Consider the following 22,428-nt stretch of genomic DNA (forward strand, 5'->3'; position numbering starts at 1 on the left):
CATTCTCCGTGGCAAAATAAAAATGATAGTAGGTTGTTATTTCAGACCAGTAAAACACAATTAGTATTGTTCAGTCCATTTATAGGCCATAATTGGCAAAATATTTCAAGCTAACCTTGTATAAGCTGGCTTGCATTATAAAACTCTACTTTTATAGTTGATTTTAAATAATGCATTTTTTTTTTTTTACTGTTTCACAAACGGTGAGCCGCATGTTTAAACACACAGACATCACTGCAGACAGGCAAATGACATAAGCCTGGCGTCCTTGCACCCGAGCCATTAACCTTTACCCAATCTAATCACAGGTCCAGGGAGTTTGCTTGCCATGAGGAGAGTCTGTCTGCTGTCTGGTTATTTGATCGGATTAACACAATACTCAATCATTCATTCATCTCACGTTCAATCTATGTGTATCATAACTCATCATGCCACAATTGTATTAGGGCTGTAACAAAAATTGATCGTATTTATGTCGCAGCAGTCAAGTTGAACAATGTGAATTTTGACGCAAATATTAAACATCAAGAGGGGAAATAATCAGTTGCTCATTTTGGGTCAGTTTTGCAATTAGGCCTGACAATGGCCTTTTAAATAGACAACAAAAGTGTGTTAAACAAAATATCATACATAGTTTTTGTAATTTAAGTCTTTGCAGCCTTTGCTTGCAGTTTCTAAGAAAAAAAAATATAATTCTTTCTTTTCCACAGTACAAGCTGTCAAAGTTCAGTGCCAAGGGTACCATTTGGATGATACCATCTAAGTGGCAAGCCCATCAGACTCTAAACACTGTCGGCAAAATAATATGTTCTTTTCTGTAAGTGTAGTCTTCAACAACAATTATCCTCTTAGGTGGGAGTAAGTGCATCTGAAGTTGCTCTTGGTCTATGTGCCAGAAATCTAGCAAGTTTGGATTCCCAGAAATCTAAATTCATACAGACGGTCTTTTTTTTTCCCGTCAAGGTTAAAACACAGCAAAATGACAGACTGAATAGACTGGAAAATGCGTTGTCGGCTTCTCCGGGTGCACCTGTCAAGATTTTGAATAAAAGCATGCGTTCCCTTGATAGCACCAAAAGCGAGCACCAACAAAAATGTGTTCCTGTGACAAATGCTGGAGTTGCGAGCGGTTCCAAACAAAGACAACGAGAGCGTCCCAAACAACACCTGCGCGTCGTAGCTCATGTACTGGGACCAAACTCTATCTCGTACTTTCCCTTGCTTTCTTCCAAAAACACACAGTATGGATCTCGACTTCACTTGTCATGATTTGTTTCCACAGTCAATTTCAGCGAAACATTTAATTTACCCGAACATCCGCCATTTACTTTTATCTGGATGGAGACACATTTTTAGAAGCACCAATCCTTAAACCTGACTTTTTTTTTCCCCCTATATCCTTGGCATACAAATGCTTCTGTGACACCACCTGAGGGACGACAGGCTTGGCGAACCCAACCTCATAAATCTCCACCACTTCCCGCGGGGGTGTGTGTGTTTGTCCATGTGTGTGAAAAAAATGAAAGAAAACAGCATTTGCTGAAGTATGCAACAGGGGCAAAAGGTCCTAATTGAACAACACTTGGGATTTATAGCCTTTTGTGATAAGGCCAAGGACCATAAACATTAATTGATGTCGATGGTCTGATCCAGTCACAGTAGTTCAACCCGATCCCAGTTTGGTTTTACAACAGTCATGCAAATTTGTGCGATTATGATATTTATGTGCTTTGCTCAGGGTTGAAATAGCTCTTTTATAAGGCCACCCTGGGGAGATTTTTATGATCCCGCACAGAGCCAAACAAATCAACCTTATCGTTAACTCGGTAGCAAAGGAAGCGAGGAGACGAGCCCCCAGCTAATAAATAGCGTTAAAAAATGACGTTCCTAGATTTCTTAGTTTGTTACATGGGTAGATGTGAGATGGATGCAAATGAGATGATGGTACGATCACTCACACACAGACGGGATCAGACACACCATCACTGAGGGGGGGGGGAGGATTTTAAAAACAGCGCCAACATGAGCCCAGAGTACATACATGCAAATCCCTCGTTCCCCCTTGCACGGGTTTCCGTTATATCCCCCTTAACCTCTGTCTTCCTCCTCCTCAAAATAGAACACCCCATCGCTCACATCCCATTTGTTATTCCTCGACTCTGACACGGAGCGGCTGACAAAAAAGCAGGAAGGATAAATATTTGCACTCGGCATCAGAGGCCACGACAATCTGGCAGAGCTCAACATTACAGCCAGGATGACAACAATGGTAGCATGTGGAACCAATTTTGAAGCATGGATGTTTTTTTTTTGCTGGGAGTGGTTCAAATAGAGTGTGGCGGTAGGCTTGCACAGAAATGAAGAGTCAATTCACTTTAAGTACAGCTCTGTGGTAATGGGCGGGAGAAGAATTGCAACTATTCAGTCAAGTCCACCGGAGGAAACCGTTCAGACTTGAAGTTGAAAAAATAAACACCTGCTCGGTCGTACAAAAATCGAAAAGGGCGTTGAAGACCTTGAGTTTACTGAGGTTCCTTACTATTATTTTGAACAAGAAAAACAAGCAAATCTTACAAGGAAAAATCCTGACACTCCTATTTCCGCGGTTTTGGGCCTGAGGCACATGCAGACACAAATGTATGATGAAATATTCAAATTCAATGTAAGAAAATAAGTGACTAATATATATTAAAAAATACATTTATTTTTTCCCCTTGCCTTGTGAAGTCTCAAACGTTTTAAAAATCAATTAACGTTAAAAATAGTACGACACATAAGTCAGCAAGTAGGACATGTGAGAACAAAAGCAAGCTTTTCCTGCTTTTGCTCACAGTTGAAGAGAAGATGGAATTTGAACTTCAGTCTGAGCTATATAACTATAAACTCCTCCTCAGAAACCATGGCCTTGTTTACAACACACTTTACAACCTTTAAACCCCTTTCAAACGCACACTGAAGAACCCTTGTTAAATAAAACACTTTATTAATATAGCGGGTCTTAAAGGGCTTTGGGCTGCAATAAGACATTCAATATCACATATAAGGCAACTTTTCCCGTCTTATCTTGAACAATGAAAAGACAGGACATATGGTGCATTTAAGCTTAACCTCAGCTGAAGCTATATTGAGGGTGAGCACACCTTTTGTATAAACACCATATATGTTATGAATGGAGCCGTACAGTGCATTTTCTTTTCAGAACCCTCTATTTGAAAAACCACTATAAAGAAGGGGGGGGGGGGGGTGGACCTGAGAAGAGTCTTCTCATCTTTGCACCACAGTAGCAGTTCTGTCAGCCAAGTGTTGTGCCAAGTTTACAAAACCACGGTCACCAGTAGGCTACGACCCATGTGAGGCACACCCTTCCACATCCAGCCCGCAATCTCCAAGAGAGAGAAACATTTCCCACTTTTCTCTAGGTGCATAGAATAGATTTGAAAATTTACCACCGTGCTTTTTGTTTTTCAGTTTTATAGTTTTCTAGGGTTTTTCTTACACTGTCTGTAATTGTGATATTGAGGTTACCATTTAATGAGGTCATTCTCATAACGGTGCAAGAATATGTTGCCACATCACACAATGAGATGCACTTAGTTCCCATTGTGCTTTTTTTTTTTTTTATTTTATTCTTTTTTTTATGGCCATCAAGTGTTTTATCATACAACTCTTGATTGTAGTTATGATTTTACTACTACAGCGCACGTTGCACTTTACAACTTCATAAACCAAGGTCGCTTTGTCATATAAAGAAAAAATAATCAGTTTTGACTGGAGGCGTATATGCCTTATTGCAACGAGTTAATTTACATCTTGTAACTCCCAGTGTAGTTTTATTTATCTCTTTTGGGTAAACGTTGCCTATAAAACACAAAGAAAAATAATATAGCGTACAAAATTGGAGTGAAATACATACTGAGGTGACAACAGATAGATTTGTACCCTTGAACAGATTGATGCCAGCTCATTTCCAAATCGTGCCAATGCATTTACTTGGGTACTGGCAGCCATGGTATTAATCTTCTTATCTAGAGTCACAAAACCGACTGAACCCAAACTATCGGATAGATCCCTATAATCAGTGTGTGCTGGCACCATCCACTATCACAACCACAACCAGACGGATCAGCCCTTGTGCTTTAGTGTTTTAGTGTTGGAATATTTAATAGTCTCAACAGGCAGCCTACGGATAGCCTTGGCACCCTGGAAGTGCAGTCTTTAATAAAAATACAACAATCAGCATACAACAAGTCACATCAAGAGCTACATGATAGGTTTAACGAGAAGTTTCTCATCACCCGTGCCCGTATGTGTGTCTGCATATTTTGTTATGACTCGAGGCTTTTTTTTTTCCCAGAGGCTGTAATTTGGTCTGAAAAAGCTTTGTATGCTTAGCGACTTGGAAGCGGGAGATGTGTTTGAACTGAGCAAACGCTATCATCAGGCCACGACATAAGCAAAGGCAAAGATTAATCGTTGGGAGACAAATGAAGTGATTCTTTTTTAAGGTTCTGATGAGGGCCGATGGTGGGAATAACTGCCCCAAAAAAACGCTCGATGGCTTTACATTGACAATGTCGAAAGATTTCAGTAAAAATACCGATCTAAGAATAAACAACGGACCGACTATGCAATTAAACCAAATCACCTTGTATAAAGTTTCAAGTGGAGCCAAAAATGTATGTCCCTTGATAGGCTGTTTTACTCCAACTGCAAATTGTACATTGTGCCTTATTGGAGAGCAGAAGCCACTAAATTCCCAGAATACCAGATTGATGTTCTTCAGACTATACAATGACACTTCCTCGAGCGACCACTTCAACTACTATATCTGACAGGCTTCATTTCTCTTGCTCTCAGACACATTTCTGGTAATACCACGTTAACCACACGTCGTACAATTCAACATCTTACACTTGTAAGACTTAAAATAAAAACTCCAAGAAGCCTGGGAGAGACCCATGTGGCATCTAAATCTGGAGGTAACTGGAAACTTTTTAAAAGAGCCCCATACGCTCCACTTTTTGTCATCGGGACATGCCGTTTGTAGTGATTACGGTCTCTAACGTCACCCAATGGGACTTGAGACCTTCCTGGAGATAAATGGACAGTTGCTAAACCCAAAACTGTTTGTTTGCTAGACAGAATATAGTTTTGAGGCAGCACTTTCTCCCACTTTCCAAAAACATGGTTCTCAAAAGGTTCTCCCTGAAACTTTAAAATGAAAAAAATAGGATGTACCCACACTGTCATGCAAATAATCACAGCACTATAATAGTTGATTAACTGTCCTTTATGAAAGCAGAAAGCGTATTGTGTTGAGCAGCCACTTCTCAAAGAAGCGTCCTTGCGTGCATGCAGATGTCTGAACCTTCCAGTCCATTTCTCCCAGGACTAAATGCAATGTGATTATCTGACTGGGAAGCTTACGGGACCGAAAACAGCTCAATGCTACTCCATGCTCTGCAGACAGTGCCGCATTGATTGGAATGGATATGCTCCAGTATTGTTGTTCGTAGTAATGAAAGATGAAGGGGAAAGGACAGCGAAATTCGATGCGGAATATACGCATTCCAAAAGTTGCATAGGCAAGTAATAAGCAGAAGCATAAATGCATCTCCTGTGTAATCGGAGATACGGAGGGAAGGAGGGGGGGGGGGGATTCAAAAGGGAATAAATTAACCAAAGAGGTCAGACATTTGCAATTAGCGGTTGGGAGACGAGCATTCACAACAATATTGTGGTGAATAATAAGATTGCAGAGGGAAAACGCTCACATTATTGTGGTCGTATGTCCAAAACATTCCTTCTAGTTATATAAAAAAAAAGTTATAGCTCAAATTATTATTAATTTAACACACATAAGAATAATACTGTGCAATAGAATTTCATTGTTTTGCGGTTGCTTTTTTTTTCCCAGGCACAGTGACTGACATTCACGAATGCATTTTTGTGTGTTAGAATTTGCTCAGTCAAACAAAAGGCGTGTATTGTTATTTCTCTTCCCCACACACGCACAGATTGTTGCCTGTTCACATAATTGGACACATACCCCACATAACTTTCTCAAGTCACATGATCCTTTCTTACCCGAGTGGGGGATGATGGGGTGCTCTGTCTTGTGACACGGTGACTCGGGGAGCAACACCGGCCCTCTCCTCCCGGCCACGCCTCCAAGAAGCAGCAGCATGCACTGCAATAGCAGCAGTGCATGCTGGCTAACAGGGCGTCCCATGGGGAGGGGGTGCTGGGCTAGGCTCACTCCTCCTCAGAGGCCAAGAGCATCAGCGAGACACACCTAGAGACCAAAAAGGAAAAGACATATTTAGGTTAGAAAGAGGGTTACTTTCACATTTAATCAGATCAGACTGTTCCCCAACCGGAGCAAGGTATAATCCTACCTATCACTTTGGATTCCGTTTGGGAGATAAAAAGCAGCAAAAATATAGATCCTTTCACAAAAGCAGAAAGAGGTGCACGAGTCGTGAGATTGTGCTGAGAAATACACCTCGGTGATCCCTGACACTTATAAATCACAGTTTGCATTACGTCAAGCACCCAAATGTTAAAGTGCACGTGCCTGTCTTATCTCTAACCCACTTTGCCTTATCTGATGAGAGGCGATTGTTTTCTTTCATTTAGTCCTTATTCCTAATACTTTGAATCGAATCTAAGCACTATTATCTTTGTAAAAGATTCTTCCTACATTCTTGCAGTTTCTTTTAAATGGTGATGTTGCTGCGAGTGAAGGCTTTTATAAAGCTGAAGAATAAAATAGATTTTTATTTGCATCTAATCCCTCAATCGCTGTGTTCTTGTGACATTCTTGCATCATTTAGCCAACAAAGCGCTTTGCACAAATGTTGCGCAATTCTTCATGCAAAATGATGAGCAGTCTATAGACGATCCACGTTATTGCTTTTTAATCATTTATGTGATGCCATTACAAAGATAGATCCAAGAATACCAAAATGAGCCTCTTGGAGTGGATATTTTTATTTATGGCATGGGAAGAAATGTGAAAAAAAAACAATGTCCAAAAGTAATCAGGAGTTTCCTTTTGCTAATGCATTGTGTTGCTGAACTTGTGGCGCTTTCTCATTATTTCAGTGCAAGAGAAACTTTTTATCTCAAGTCCAGTCAGTGGGAGAAACAAAAAAATAAATAAAAAAGCGCTTTGTAAAGCGAGAACACAAAATTCCTTGGTCCATGAAAAGAAATGCAACTTTTCCAATTAGCAACTATTTGTTGTTTGTTACAGAGAGGCAGTAAACTATGGTGGAAGTGCAAAAAAAATAATAAATAGAAGTCTTCTTCTCTCTGGGGTATGAAATCAATTGAGTTGAAGGCTAAAGCGTCCATACTTCAGCTTCCCTCACGTCATGCCGAGTATTTGCTGCGTTGATTTGATTTTCTCCTTGAATGCAAACTTTACACCTGCCTTTCGGGGTGAATCAACCAGCGTCTTGACCCTGGCTGGAATGACAGAATTAAAGTCTGAAGTAAAAGTCACAGCAGGTGTATCAATGTGCTTTTTCATTACCTACAGAGGAAAGTTTAAGCACCTGTCATCCGCTCAGGGGAACGTAAGTGACAGCATGTCGCCTCTGTTCCTTTTCCCCTTTCATCTCAACCGTCACAATCGGCGAGTTTCTAGTCTTTAACTTCTTTTTCCGCACCAAAAAGACAGCTAGTGCACAGGAAAGGGAGCAAGTTGTGAAGAAGGCAGCTGAGGTGACTCCATTGAGTCTTTCAAAGTTTGAAGAGTGCTGCTACAAGATCCGTTGTGTGTTTTGTTAGATGGTTAGCGTGACACAGTTGTGTCACTTAAGTGGTTGCCACCCAAATCCTTAGACCTTTGGATTTTTTTTTTTTTTTTTTAATTCACCACTGACATTTCTGTTTTCCACTTGTATGCCTTTCTGTGACTCTTCCAGTCTCCGTGTCATTGTCGCCACTCCTCTAAGCTCAGTTGACACTTCCCTGTTTAAAATCTTGCAAAGGTGAAGTACTGCTGATTAATTATTAGGACTCACGGGTTCATCCAGTGGCGGTGCTAGGATTTTTTTTTTTCTTGGGAGGGAGGGGCTTATGTCTAGAAATATGCTCATGTCATATTACGGGACAGTCAAGATGTGTGATTCAACAATTACGTCATTATGTAAGCGAAAGAACAGACAGAACGGTTGCACATTTGTAGGACTAGACACAGATGTTAATATTATTTGTCTATGTGAACAGACAGATGTTGACAACATCTGTGCATAAGAAAAAACAGACGCATTAGTCCTTGGGCCAGTCCTTATAGACTGCACTACTGCAGCTTTCATCGTATATCCTCCGATGGATTCCATTTTGTCTTCAGCCAAACTGGTCCTGAAGGAAAACACAGGAAGCTTTTTACACTTTGAGGCAGTCTGAAGTCTCAAATCATCTCCAGGGCATATTAGTACAAGCCTCCACCAGCCTCTCCCTGCTCTCCTCCCACCATAGCTCCACTTTGACTTTGTTTCACAACCTGACAAACACGCTCACTACCCCAAGACACTGTGATGGATCACTCAACAGCAGCAAGGGGCATGAGAATGTTGAGCTTGCTCGACATGATGTTCTCCTTTTTAAATGTATCAGGGGCATCATCGCTCACATTAAGTATTCCTGCAAGCACTGAAGTCATTTTGGCTCCTCTCACAAATATACATCATGAAATGATGCAACGTATCAGCAGCTCCATGCAAACATTAGCAGTTAATGTATCCCAGACTAATATCGCGGCAAGCTTTTCTTGACTTAAATGTTTAGCTAGCGCAAACTTAATTGCAGAGGGGTGTTCATCTCCCTTTAGTGCAGTTACTTTTAGAGGAAAACAAAACCGTTACACAATCGAGATTATTTCGCTCCGAGCGAACCTCGGAGCGAAATACAAAATACAATATGATGCTTGGGATCATTGGTACTGTGCAACAAAATCATTAAATGTGCAGTACGTACGAGTTACTTCATAGCACCCCTGGTTGGAAAGCGAGAGCATACGCTCCATCTTGGCAGTTTATAATTCGAGGTGTCTGCTAACCAATCAATTGAATTCTTCCTGCAGTAATGAGTCCACAGGATCATATTAACACCGCTATTGATTTAGTCCGAGGTGGATACGAAGATTACGCTATATAATGAAGAAGCTCCCTGCATAAATGTTGGCTTTGTAATCGTTACAGTGACCAACCAACACACGGGACCGCCGCTACGCATACAAACACATCTCGAGTGTCCAAACACACACACGGGTGCGCGAGGCCGAGGTCGCACCTCAATGGCGACTGATTCCCTGCACACCAGACGCGACACACACAAGTAAAAATCCCACCAGACTTTGTTCAAGGCCGCAAGCCACAAAGAAACTACTGAGGAGCTTTGAGTTTGCGTGTGCATTTCATTGGCAGCGTATTTGTTTATGCCTGTTTATATTGCCGCTTGTAGTTTGTTGTTGTCTGCTGTCTGCGCTGATTTATGATGTATTAAGTTTTCTAAAACAGCCTAAATGATCTTGGCTGCTGAAAAGGTGCTAAACAACATCACTGCTGTTTTGCAGAAATGATTTAAAAGGAATTTTAATTCTCAACATCACTAGCATAAACTGAAATATGATAATTGACTTTGGGGTATTTTCCGATTTCTTTTTTTCTGATTATTGCTGCATCCAGGAAAAAAATCCTAGCTCAGCCTGTGAGACCAGACTTAGTAAGTGATGAGATATTTTGGTCACAGCATTTTGTTTCTTCTTTATCCATATCTTTTCTTCTTGCCGCCCTCCCCCCCAAAACATAATCCCAGCCCCTGTCATAGCATGCAGAGAGATAAAATTTATGAATTGCTTCGATAAGGAATTTGATTCAATACCTCAAGTAACCATTGAAAAAAATGGAAGCCCAGAAGAATAATTGATTATTCTGGTAATGCTAAATAGCATTAGTGAAAACGCTCAACTCATCCAGCAGTCACTACTGTAGGGGGAGTCCGAGAAAAAACACTTTTTCTGCTCCTGCATGAATAATACATTGGCAACAAATTTGTTTTGGAGCATGGCTTTACTAAAATGACTCTTGGTGGAGTCTGAAGTTTCCAACAAATGCAGCAAACAGACCAAACAAGCCACCAGTGTGGATGCGGACATTTCCTGCATTGGCATGCAATTTTCTGAGGGAATTCCAACTTTTTGTCAGGAGTGCCACTGCAATTAAACACCGCAGATGTCAGGAAACCATTCATTTCCACTGTTAAGAATATAGTACAGTAGACTGCCATTGTTTTTGCTGCCTTCTGACTCATTGCTTGGCTTAACACACAAAAGCGCACCACTATCTATAAAGCAACCGCATATTGCTACTTTACACAAGCTGTAATTTCATCTGCATTATCTACAAGAAGAGCCAAAACAGAAGGAACAAAATAATGGTTGTCACGATAAATGATATCAGCAATAATGCAAATGTCTCTCTGTTGACATTTTTATATCTACTGCGTTTCCTCAAATAGCGTCTGGGGGTAACAAAAAGACCCCAAAGGGCTTGCACAACATGGGTGGTGCCTTTTTGGAGTAGAAAAAAAAACTCTGGACACCTCTGATGACTAATGTGCATGTGTGGCAGGCGGTGTTTATTCACCAGCATGGCTCCGTGGACACAGCTTTTGGGATTTATTTGCTCTGTGTGGGGCCACCCTTTAATTGCTAGCCACAGTCCTCATGATTATCTTACCATTTCAAACTGGCCTTTCATTTGCACTTAAATTCTTCGCCGGCGTTTTGGCACTGGCAAGTCCGTGCCGCCACACACCTTCTTCATATAAAGGGCCGTATTCTCCATTTTGTGTAAAGAGGAAATGGCTGCACGTTTTCCCCATTGACCTAAATATTTACCCCCCAAAAAATGGTTTTCTATGTTATTGTTCACACAAATACGAGCCGATTTAAACTCCGCTCGGCCGCTAACTAAACCAGCAGCATCGAACCACATTGACTTTCTCGCAGATGAATATATTAAAAATTAATGATGTATTGATTTTCCTGTGCATTGTTAATTATAATCTTCGTAATTATGATCTTTGTTTATTAATTAAAGATCGTTTAAAGCGATGATTGCATATATATGAAGCTAAAAGTCTTCTTGTCATTTGTTTCTTCTATCCATAATAGTTCTATTTTTTTTTAACTCCAGATTCACATGACATAAATCACAATATATGTCACCTGGTATCTGCAGCTAGGTAAATAAAAATCCCCTATTTGCTGGAAAATAGGTATCATGCTTGCGTTATATTTCACAATACCTCATTCAGAACATGCCAGCGAGGAGGATGGAGTGATGATGATTATCTTTGTCTGTCGCTGCCCAGCAGGGGCGTTTGTTCAACCCTCCATATCTGAGGGAAAATTAATTTCGAGAAAATGTCTGTGCCTTTCCAAGAGTGGGATTGAAGAGCTCTCATGGATCAAGATGGCCCGTTTGTTTCTTATCTGTTGTGGCCAGCGTGGCTTTGGAATCACTCATCAAACGCAAGCAGTTGGTCTTGTACTTTTTCCCATCTCGCAGACACAATTTCAGTCGTGACAATACGCATTATGGCTTATGTGAGCATGTTGGAATAAATACCAAACAGCAGAAATGTCAGTTGCTTCAGCTGGATGCACACATTGCTTCCAATCTGTTTGGAAATGCGAGATTGGAGTCAATGAAGACACACGCGCACATGAATATTCACGCACATACTCAACTAACAACTATCTTGCTGGTTTTGTGCAGGCGAGCGCTTTCCCACCCTGAGGCCCATCCAAACTCTCAAGCGGCTCACAAATTCTGCCGTTATATTTACTTAGCTCACTTTCTCTCGCTGAGGTAGTGCTGGTTAGTGTACCTGTGTGTGCGGGGCACCATTTCAGATAAGGCAAAGAATTTAACAACATTTTTTGCAAAAAAGTGACAAACATGAGTTTGAAAAGCCCTCACGCGTCACTAGACAGCAATTATAGGCTTGACGTGCCTCGATGATTGCTTGAAGAAGTTCAACGTGATCGCTGACTTTTACAGCAAGCCACTCTTTCGATGAAGACTTTTGAAACATTTCTTTTCCACTTGTGAATTTAGCAGGATGATCCACATCCATTCTTTCTTCTGATCTACACCTTGTAAATGTGTGAGTCAGCTCCCCCCTCCCCCTTCTAAACTGCTCCTTGCTGAGACATGTTTGACAACACCGTGTCAACCCGTGAAAAATCTTGCGGCCAACCCAGCCTCTGATGGAGTGCTGAGACGGTGGCTCTGGACTCAGACCCTCAGGCTGGTGTCAGCGTTGCTTCTCAGTGCCAAGGGAGGGGCGTTCCAGAAGAGCCACTTGTCACAACAAGGCCAGAGAATAAACCGCTTTGTCAACGCCATACCTACGCTACGGAGACAAGACAGTCTCTATCAAAGCAAAACAGATGTCAGCTCATAGTATGTCTTACTTCATTGAAATGACTTACCAGAGCTCATCTGACCGCACAATGTTTACTTCAATTCACAATGTTTGCATCTATGCCAACTCAGTGTTGCAAAAAAGAAAAAATATAGTCAACAAAATGACCAGCCTGCCTAGTTATTTTAACTGCTTGGATGATGCAACAAATTATTCCAAGTCGAAACTTTATAACAAGAATACTCAACAGCAAACAAACATTAAATCAGTGTTACCCCCCTCAACCCTCACATGGGCTTGCATTGATATGGAACATAAAGCCCACCTCTGTGCACGGTGACATTTTTAAAGCTTAATTACATGCTTGGCTAACGGGTAAGTGAACGTCTCACCGGCTGCAGAATTACACTATCACTGTCTACAGCTGTGAGCGGGCGCACATCTCTGGCGGATTTGCCAGTCACACCTGCTTTGTCTGCAAAGCAAATATTCACCACCAATCACTGCACCAGCTTCTTCCCAAAGAGCTGGCCATATAATGCAAAGAAATTCTACCTCGATTGAAGATGAGTCTTCTTTTTCTGCACGGAATGATCCAAATTACTAAGGTCCTAATCAATCATGTGAGCTTCAGAGGTTACGGGATATAAGAGAGCGAATGATGTATGACATAGTACCTTATAGATAAATGGCCGAGTGTCTTTCATTACACTCGCTGCATGCTACCATATGGGGATGGGCAGTTATGATGATTCAAGGGGTCCTGCAAAGACGAGGGCCCCAGAGAGCATTTTCGAAGATGATATATGAGTTGGCCCCTGCATTACATATTTTCACAAGATCCAAATTTTCTGCACTCTCTTGGGTGTCACGGAAAAAACGATTTTCAACGCATAGTGGCCGACGCGACAATTAACAGGTGCAATTTTATGCCCGTGCCACGCTTAAGAGAAATATCGTAAGAACGAGCTAATGATACAAAGGAGTTTATTAAAGCAATTAAAATAAATGGTGTGATGTAAAAACAGTTGGTCCTGAGAACCCCCTGAGGATTCATCACAGTGGTACCTCCAACATTAACGACGCTTCTTATTCGTGTTAATTTTACTGCATCCAGCTAGCTGCATCACTTTTCTAATAGACTGAAGTAGGCGAGATGCTACCTGCACAAGTGTATTATAATCAATCTTCCCTCATGCTGCCTGTACTCAACACATCCGAGATAACAAGCTCACCCGACTGTCAACATCAGCGCTGTAATTAAATGGCTCTAAAAACAACAACTTTTTTGGTCGATTAAAAAAAAAAACATATTTTCTTCAGCGCACATATAGGAGGAGAGCCATAAGGAAGCTGTCTTGAGGAGTACCTTATCTGAGAAAACATGGCAGAGTGGATAGTAAATGAGGTCTCAGCTCCAGTGGAACCAATTAATTAGCTGACCGCGTTCACGTGTATTCGGTGCGGCCGTCTGTTGAGTTGTAAATTGTCCCATTAACAACAGAGACTGGCACAATCTTCCAAAGTTGGAGTGTTAATGAGAGTGCTTGTGTGCATGTTTGCACGTGGCACTGAGTCTCCACCGAGGCTAACGTGGGAATAGAGAGAATTGGAGACAGGCACCCTCCGGTGATCTCATCTCTGTTAGACCACGTAAACAGATGCAGGAACATCGTCTCTCCTCCTCCTCCTCCTTAAGATCATTTTATACAAAAGCCACATTCTTCATTGGCATGCATTTTGTCTGCCTCCCCATACGAGAGCAATAACCTCAGCCAAACTATGGATGAACTCACTTTATGTGTCTGGCTTCACTCAAGTAGAGAGAAAGAGAAGCATAAAAGCTTTAATTGCACTGTACTTGATTTTATTCTTGTGATACAAATTGGAAGCACAATCAACTGATTCGACATTATAAAATGGGCCATAACTCTATTGGCTGCAATATAGCACAACGCCCGATTCTTAAATAGATCTGTAGATAAGTATTTTTAAATATTTAATTTCTGTTGACTATCAATAAGATTTTTTTGGGACATACTTGGCCAATTTCAGCATTTCATACATTAAGACTGATGGGGTTCAAAATGCACTTTCAAAGTGCCAAATTGCTTTCAAATGAAAATAGTGCACTTTATTGCCACACAAAATTTGTTTTGTGCAATCTTTGAAAAGAATCCCAAGCCTCCTCACTCGCTGACATGAGCGTCGTATGGCCTAGCAGCTGCATGCAAGCCTTACATCACTAAGCATAACACCAAATATCAGATGGAGTGCGGCAAAGCACGCAACCTCTGCTTCTGGAGCGGTGGGAATAACTTCTGAGGAGTGACTAAATCTCCATCTGGTAGTCTCATGAGTGACTGCATTGTGCCAATTGAAACCTTTGCTTGATGAGGGATAATGCTAGAGGCTTGTTTTCCAGAAGAGGGCCTACAGCACTTAACTCTAATTGATGCTTCATCTTACCAAGACATTTTGGACAATTCGGCTTCCAACTTTGCGGGAACACTTTTTGAGAAGTTTTCTTTTTTTTTACCCCCAGCATGATCCAGTCTCGGTGCACAACGTCAGGAGTCAAGTATGGCATGAAAGAAATTCCGAGCCTTGAACTAAACCCCTTCAAAATCCCCTTTTTTGATGAACTACAACTGAAATTATAAACCAGCCTTTCATCCAAATGCAATTTTCTCCATAAAAAAAAGGTGTCCTAAATAAACTTTGCCTCTCGTAACTTTATTCATTTAAAAACACTGTCTATGGGGGCCACACCAAGAATAAAGTCAGTAGCTTATCTTGACGGCTACATCCAAGAATGGCCAGATAATAAGCTTATTTGCATGCGGCGAAAATGGGAAGCCAGTGAATTGCTGCTGTGTCTTTGAAATTCAAAACCCATTAAAAAGAACTTTTAACATCGGGGCAGAGTGATTAGGAATCTACTGGGAGGCCGTAATTGCATTTGCTTCTGTGCAGTGGCAGCTTAGGCTGCTTCACATAACACTCTCGGAGGGATAGAGAAGACGGCAACAATAACAAAATATTAACATTAAACTGCATCAAGGTGTCTCTGTAAAAGTTTTCTCGCACGTGAACTATTTGGGAAATGGTTTGATAAATTGCAGAATGCAAAAACGAATTATGTTTACGTGTTCACGAGGTTCACGAGGACTCCGAAGAGAGCAATGACCCCCCCCCCCCCCCTCTCTAATCATCAGCCCCCACATCAATAGTTGCCTTATCACAAGTCCGTATTGGCTTAATGACCATGGTGTCCTTCCATGTGTGCTCATTAAACACTGCAACAAAGCTGATTGTGCAGGTAGATGACCGCCGCCAATCAAGCCAAGGTCACAAAGAGGTTGCGAGGACATGCAAAAAAATTGCAGCAAATATGATTCTAGTGTGGTTCAATTGGGCTGAGCATCATGAAAGACTTCTGAGGCATGAAAAACTCCCAGGGCGTCATTGTTGCTGATCCCGCCGACGTGTCACGGCTGCACTCTTACTAATCACGTCTCACTTTAATGTTTCCACAGTGTCTCGCAGTGATCGATGACACTATGCCCTCCTTCGGAGGCATGAAGCAGAAAGCGTGAAGCGCACACTTAATCCACTCAACTACCTCGCCCTAAATCATCACAACGCCACACCAGGTGAAGCCATAGTGTGCGGAATGTAAAGTAGCTTTGATTGAAAAGGCCCACACAGGTCCAGTAAGAAGATAGTTTGATTATTTATCCATAAAAGTCACTCTGATTAGCATCTGACCTCCTCTTTGTACATGTAAACACCTCTGTACAAAAATAGAAAGGTCTGAGTGCATGCATGCAACAAAACAACAGCTCCAGCAACATCCCCAGAGTGACTAAGTGTCACAGAAGACAGTAAAACCCGCCTATATCGCTGGGACAGGTCTAATTTAGGCTTGGGGCTAAATCTGTTGTGAACCGCAGAGCTATTTCGTGACGCCTCTGCTGGCTCCACATCAAAGGCGGATAGCATCACTTTTAGCTGCGATACATTCATTCACATTCTATGTTTAGCTTTTACCTCCTCTTCCCGCTCCAATTAAAAAGACGACCAAAGTTTCCCCCCCCCCCTTGCGTTCAATGCATATTCATGCCACGTGCTCCGCAGTACGATACAAACAAAGCTAATTGGATTTTGGCCAACTGAATTAAATATCAGAGATGAGACAGGTATTGATTTTGGTTGCATGATGGTGTGAGCCCCCCTTTCTTTTACCTCGAGGTCCATCTGGGCTCAATTGCAGACCCGAAACAGATGTTTCTTCACGCATATGTTTTTGTTGCGGAACGAGCTCAACGCTTGTCTGTGCAGGGTGCCGGTGAGTGTGTGTGTGTGTGTGCACTGCACGGTTGTCTACCTGACCCAAATATATCTTTTAGAGCTGAACAGCCTCTTTGTGCAAATACCCCCACTCGCTTGGATTACTGGGGGTTTGCTGGGTGAGTTGTATCAGGATCACCTCGTGTGGATTTAAATACCTTCCAATTTGTGTGGCGACATGTGCCTGAGGTTTGTATTTTATTTTTAGACTTGTCTATTAAGGGAACTATTTATATGGACTAGAGAGAAAAAACGTAAAACCTGTATGTCTCATAGTTTAAAAAGTATTACTACTTTTTTATTGCATGATTTATTTTTGTAGATTCTTTTTTTCCTCCCTTCATCTAAGTTGAAGTAGCTGAATAAATGGCCTACAGAATCACTCTGATCTGCTGAAAAAAGAAAGGAGCAAAGGACAACGGGTCATCTCGGGTCACTTGCCCGAGATCACTGATGCGGAGCTTCTTCGAATGGGAAAACGAGAAGAGTCAAAGGATGAAAAAGACTTAGGGAAGGATGAGAAGCCAAAAGGATGAGAGGAGATGAAGCGAGCATGCTGGTTAGGATTGTCGAGGAGAGGAGGTGTTTAAAGAGGTTAGGCAGGAACAAAATGAGCCGTCAGAGAGGAAAATAACAGAGGAGATTTAAAAAAAGGAAGAAAGAAATGGAAGAGCGGGAAGTGAGAATTGAAAATAACACACCTTACTATTCCACAGTCCTGTGAATACATGTGGTCCTATTGAGTAACTGAACCAGGGAGAAAAAAAACAAAACAATAGGAGTGCACATCAGAGGTGGTCAGCCGCAGCTGAAAAAACAACAATAGCCTTCTTAGAAATGGAGAGGAAACACCATAGTGAGTCGGGGGGCTGCAGGGGGGCAACACAACCCAACTGGCCTTTATAAAACCCTCCCCCATTAACTTTCAACCACCTTAGTTTTTTTTGTTTTTTTTTCCAACCTCATCATGACATCACTTTAGCAAGATATGACTTGCCAAAAAATGCGGTAAGGTTGACTCCGAGCCAATCCACACGTATTGTAGCCAACAAAAAATAGCAATTATGCTATTTTGATGATCACACAGTGTCGACGTCCAAGCCAAAAGCATCACAGAAGAAAAATAATGCACAGACTGCCATGTCATTTGTTTACGAGTCTGTTCCTGTTTTGGAATCTTGCCTCTGACAGATGGAAGAAGCTTGTTGTGGGATGTTTCGGGTAATCTTCTGTGCCCTCCTTGTGAAGTTGATTTATCCTTTATAGACTGTAAATTTTAGTTTTTGGTTATATGCAAGCAGAATAGTTGGCTATCAAGTTCTTTTTGATGAATGAGGGAAATTACACTCCTGAATATTTTCTTTCCTTTTCATTTCCTCGTAAAAGCAAGGTGTCTCATTACCATGGATTTCATTTGTTGAAAGGTCCATTGTGGAGCAAGCACGTGAACGACGCTATTTTTACAGCAAGCTTTTTGGCAACTTTACAAGCGCCCGAGACTGTCCATGTGTGCACTTTTTCTATTAGCCCGAACCCCCTTAGGTGGCTCACACAATTGTGTTATTCTTCTGAGGCCGTCTGTACGGTGCGACTAAGTCTGGTGGCGATAAAAGCAGCAGAAAGCACATAAATAATGACTTAACGATCCCTTCCACACTAGTTTTTAATGATGACGATGGCGTTTTTCATCCACATGTGGCTCGCAGGTGCCACCTCTGTAAGTCCTACCAACTCCCCACAAAAAAAAAAAAAAGTCTCCTTTAAATGTGATGCCCTTATGGTAACCTCTAAGCCCCATTTACTGCATATATAGATGTTAGTCATGTGCTTAAATTCATCTTTCTCGCACATGTGCTTTCTTGGCATGAAGAGTCAGCGCATTAATCATCCCGTCAAGTTTTTTTTTATTATTCAAAGTGTGTGAACGGATGATGAATACTTGCATTTGGATGTTTTACAGGTGTAATATGTCCTTATGAGTACCAGCTAGATGAAGAATAAAAAGATGAGCTACAATTTCAAATGCCTGAAAAAAAAAAAATGCATCAGACAACACTATTGACCCCGAGCGAAGAAATGTCGTTACATTAACGATCGAGCCTCACTCCTTATCTTGATGCTATATGAAGCCAGAGGGCACTTGTGCACAGAAGAACGATGATGATGAGAATGAAAATGAGAATGATGAAGAGTTACAGTAGGTCTCGGATTTATTTGGCACTTCTGTGGCTGTTTGGATGAAAAGAGCTCAAAGGAAAATATTTTTTTTGATGCTACACCATAAAATTGCATACTTGACCCTGAACTCTAACCCATCTCTTTCCACGGAAGGGTAAGAAAAAGCATTCACAGCCCTCTTGGGATGGCTCAAGTGGTGCATGAACGTTTTAGTATTGAGTGATGGAGAGTATGGAAGACAACTCTTTGGCTATTTAGACCTCTTTGGTCTTTTTTTTTTGGTGCAAAGCATAAAGTTTTGACAAATGACATCGTTTTGGGGACTGGTTAGATGATACGTCTTGAGTAGTATTCTTGTTGACAACTTTAATACTTCCATATGAATGCTTAAAGCGGTCAACTGTGAAAAGGATTGACTTAGGGAAGCCAAGTGTTCCGTGTAGGAATGAGCAAGTTTAATAGCCGCTGCAGCATTTGTGTTTAAGTCTGAAAATAAATAAAAAAAATTCTGCCATTTTAGACGAGACCAGCATTTTCGATTGCTTGGAATGCAAATCTTGATCTGCATTATCTTCATTCACAGAAAGGCAACAGATGAGTATTGGTCAAGGGAAAGGTCGGATGTGGTCAAGCTAGCCTAAGGTCAAAATAGCCTGAGAAACTTGAGCCTTGTGTTTGTTTCAACAAATGTTGATTTACTTCCTCCATTCATATCCTCTTTGTGTCTGTCTATCCGACTGCCTCGTTGTCAGTCCCCGTGGAATCATTATGTAACGCCGCAGGCTTCAATGCTCCATTCTTGTTTTGGAGGCATCACAAAACAACATAAAAGTCAACCTTCACGAGAACGATAACTGTTTTTTCCACGAGTCAGGGCAACTTATAAGGGAGCCATCTGACTCTGGAGAAGCTTTAACATCCCAGCGGGGCCACGGAGGCGGCGAGTCAGCACAACTGGGTGAAGGGGATAGAAAGATTTCATGAGCAAAGACTTCCAGCGCTGGGATCACCAAGCAATGGGAAATCAAATCCTCTATCTTCTGTATTTTGCAGGACTGTGATTTATCTTTGAGGCTCCAGGTATACCAGTGTCTCCATACTCAATACACAAATTTAGATTAAGAAACAATGAATGAATAGTAGGCCTTCACCAGCCCAAAGAAAATAATCACAGGAGAATGAATGAATTCATACTTTGACGAGAATGGTCTCTTCTTATGAATGTGTGAGTGAAATGTTGCCCGCATGCAATAACAGCTGCTTTGTTATTCACAGCCAGCAGTATGTGTCAGAGCACACTCCACTTTTGCGGTTTCACAGCAAGAACTGGGATTCTATTGTGTCTAAAAGCAGGTCACCCATGAGGTTGGCCCGCTTTAAGTGGATTCAGAGTGTGGACACGACTTTGGAGCACAATACGCTAAGGGCTTAATTTACTCAGGTTTGAGCAACAACACATGATTGCTAAAAAAAAAAACAGACGTGGAACCTGATCGAGTAACCCGGCACGCCCAGAACTGCATCTGCCAAATGCACAAAAAGTGCCACTTAGTTCAAAGCGAAATGTGATTTTTTTTTTTTCTTTAATGCCACTCACAAAAATGATTTGCGAGACTATCCAGCAATTCAATTGGAGCTTTGGAATGATCTAAAATGGAGTCATGCCATACTATGAGAAAATTGTGCATGAACTGGGTCATTTCAGAACAAGGTAACAATTGGTCTTGGTCTCTCCTGAGTTTTCAAAGTGGAGAAGTATCACTTTTATAACACAAATAGCACTCTCAAAAGACCTCTAAAAGGGAACCCAGACAAAGATTCGCAAAATTGATCCTTTGCAATCATCTCTAATGGAAAGCTACTACGGATAAGTACTTTGGTGACGTCAATGTGTGATCCAAGCTGGACATTCTTCTTCTTGTCTGTTTTTCCTTTCATTTTTGGCTGCTTCACTTAATCATTGTGCACGAGGTGTCTTTTTCTTTGTCCCTGCACTACATCAGAGATTGGCTGGACTGCTGCCTCTTGAGAGAACCTGCTCAAATGTTGAACAATTTCCCCTCCCTCGGGCCTGATTGGGACAACCTGTCAAGTTGACAAGTCCAGATATGATCAACTCCATCGGGATGATTCTTTTTGCGCATCTTTTGCATTGAAGAAGCAGGCGGCCGGGTTCTTTTGTCTGTTTATCTGCTCAGTGGCTTCTATCACCGGTGTCCAATCTTCCTTCTCTGGAACTCTCCTTTAATCTCCTTCTGTATCTGCGTTCCATTTTTCCCGCATCACAACCAGTGAGCCGTTTTATCTTTCAGATGTTATCGCAAACTTGGGTTGCGGGGTGGGATAAAACGAATGCGGCGAGCTCCTCGATTTCCTTTCCCCATTCATCTGCTGAGCGACGCTTCCTCTTTGATTTCCCTTCTGAGGCTCTGATTAGACTTTTCATAATGATTTCAAAGTCGAGTTATATGTTTTTATTTTGACTCCAGGTTTTTTTTGTATTTACACACGTACACTGATCAAACTAAACACATCAAAGCGGGGTGCCTTATTATGCCCCCCCACAGTCAGAAAAACAACCAATCTCACACAACCTTCCTCTAATGTGAAAGCAAAAAAAAAACATGAGACACACATTAGTGCTAATTGAAGTGACTATACGTAGATAGCAGCACATGTTGCAGTCTCTCAGGAGGCAGTCCCGTTTTACCTCAGTGAATCACGGAGCGCGGGATAAATCTGTTGTGCGTCTAGGGAAATAAACTAGTCAAGTGTCGCTATCTAACGATGCTGTTGCATAGGTTCCAAATGCCTTCCTATTTCCAATAAATAGGGCAGAATGAGTATTTGACAGTAGAATTCAAACTGGCACATTATTCACAACGATCAACAAGCAAACCTACTTATTATGGATTCAATCGTTAAAAAAATTAATAATATTGATATTTAAGATTTGTTTTTAGATTATATATATTTCCTCTTTTGTAACTCTTCAGTAAATTCGACAGTGTAGTAACCCTCAGTCACGCCGGCACTATTAAGTATGCAACTGTAACGAAGTGAATTAATTGAAACTGAAAACAATTACCGTGGCGACCGACCTCTGCTCTACTAGACCAGCAATCGCCCACATGGGTCTCTCAAAGGACCTTATGATTTGCCCACGGGGGTATTTTAAAAATAGCTTACTATTGAGATTGTGTCCAATTTTTGTTATTTTCTTTTTTTAAATTACACTTGCATTGGTGTAAGTTTGGAAAAATAATTTAAATAAATCTATAGTGGCTACTGAATATCACAATACTACATAGAAAAATACAAATTATTCCATGTAATATTTCAAGCAATTAATAAAAGCTATATCATCTTGAAAAAAAAAATGACAGCGTAGCTAGTTTTTTCTTGAACCTTTCCAACAGCCTCTTGACTTGATCCTCCTTTGAAAACCTC

At 41.3% G+C, this 22,428-nt stretch overlaps 1 protein-coding gene and 1 long non-coding RNA gene across 4 annotated transcripts in view; one reads left to right on the plus strand and one right to left on the minus strand.

Moving 5' to 3' along the window:
• LOC125985726 (uncharacterized) overlaps window positions 1-22,428 on the plus strand; it is a 70,518-nt gene that overhangs the window by 42,862 nt on the left and 5,228 nt on the right. The gene's annotated exons all lie outside the window — the stretch shown is intronic.
• Window positions 1-22,428, minus strand: part of sema5a (sema domain, seven thrombospondin repeats (type 1 and type 1-like), transmembrane domain (TM) and short cytoplasmic domain, (semaphorin) 5A) — a 66,950-nt gene that overhangs the window by 41,383 nt on the left and 3,139 nt on the right. For all 3 annotated transcript variants that reach the window (XR_007487417.1, XR_007487418.2, XM_049748760.2), the window contains exon 2: window positions 6,088-6,295. Coding sequence is in view for 1 of the 3 variants with exons in the window: in XM_049748760.2 (XP_049604717.1) it covers window positions 6,088-6,232 (145 nt within the window). In the remaining 2 variants the exon portion in view is untranslated. The remainder of the gene's footprint in view (window positions 1-6,087; window positions 6,296-22,428) is intronic.

This window comes from Syngnathus scovelli, chromosome 18, assembly GCF_024217435.2.
Source record: "Syngnathus scovelli strain Florida chromosome 18, RoL_Ssco_1.2, whole genome shotgun sequence".
NCBI classification, from domain to species: Eukaryota; Metazoa; Chordata; class Actinopteri; order Syngnathiformes; family Syngnathidae; genus Syngnathus; species Syngnathus scovelli.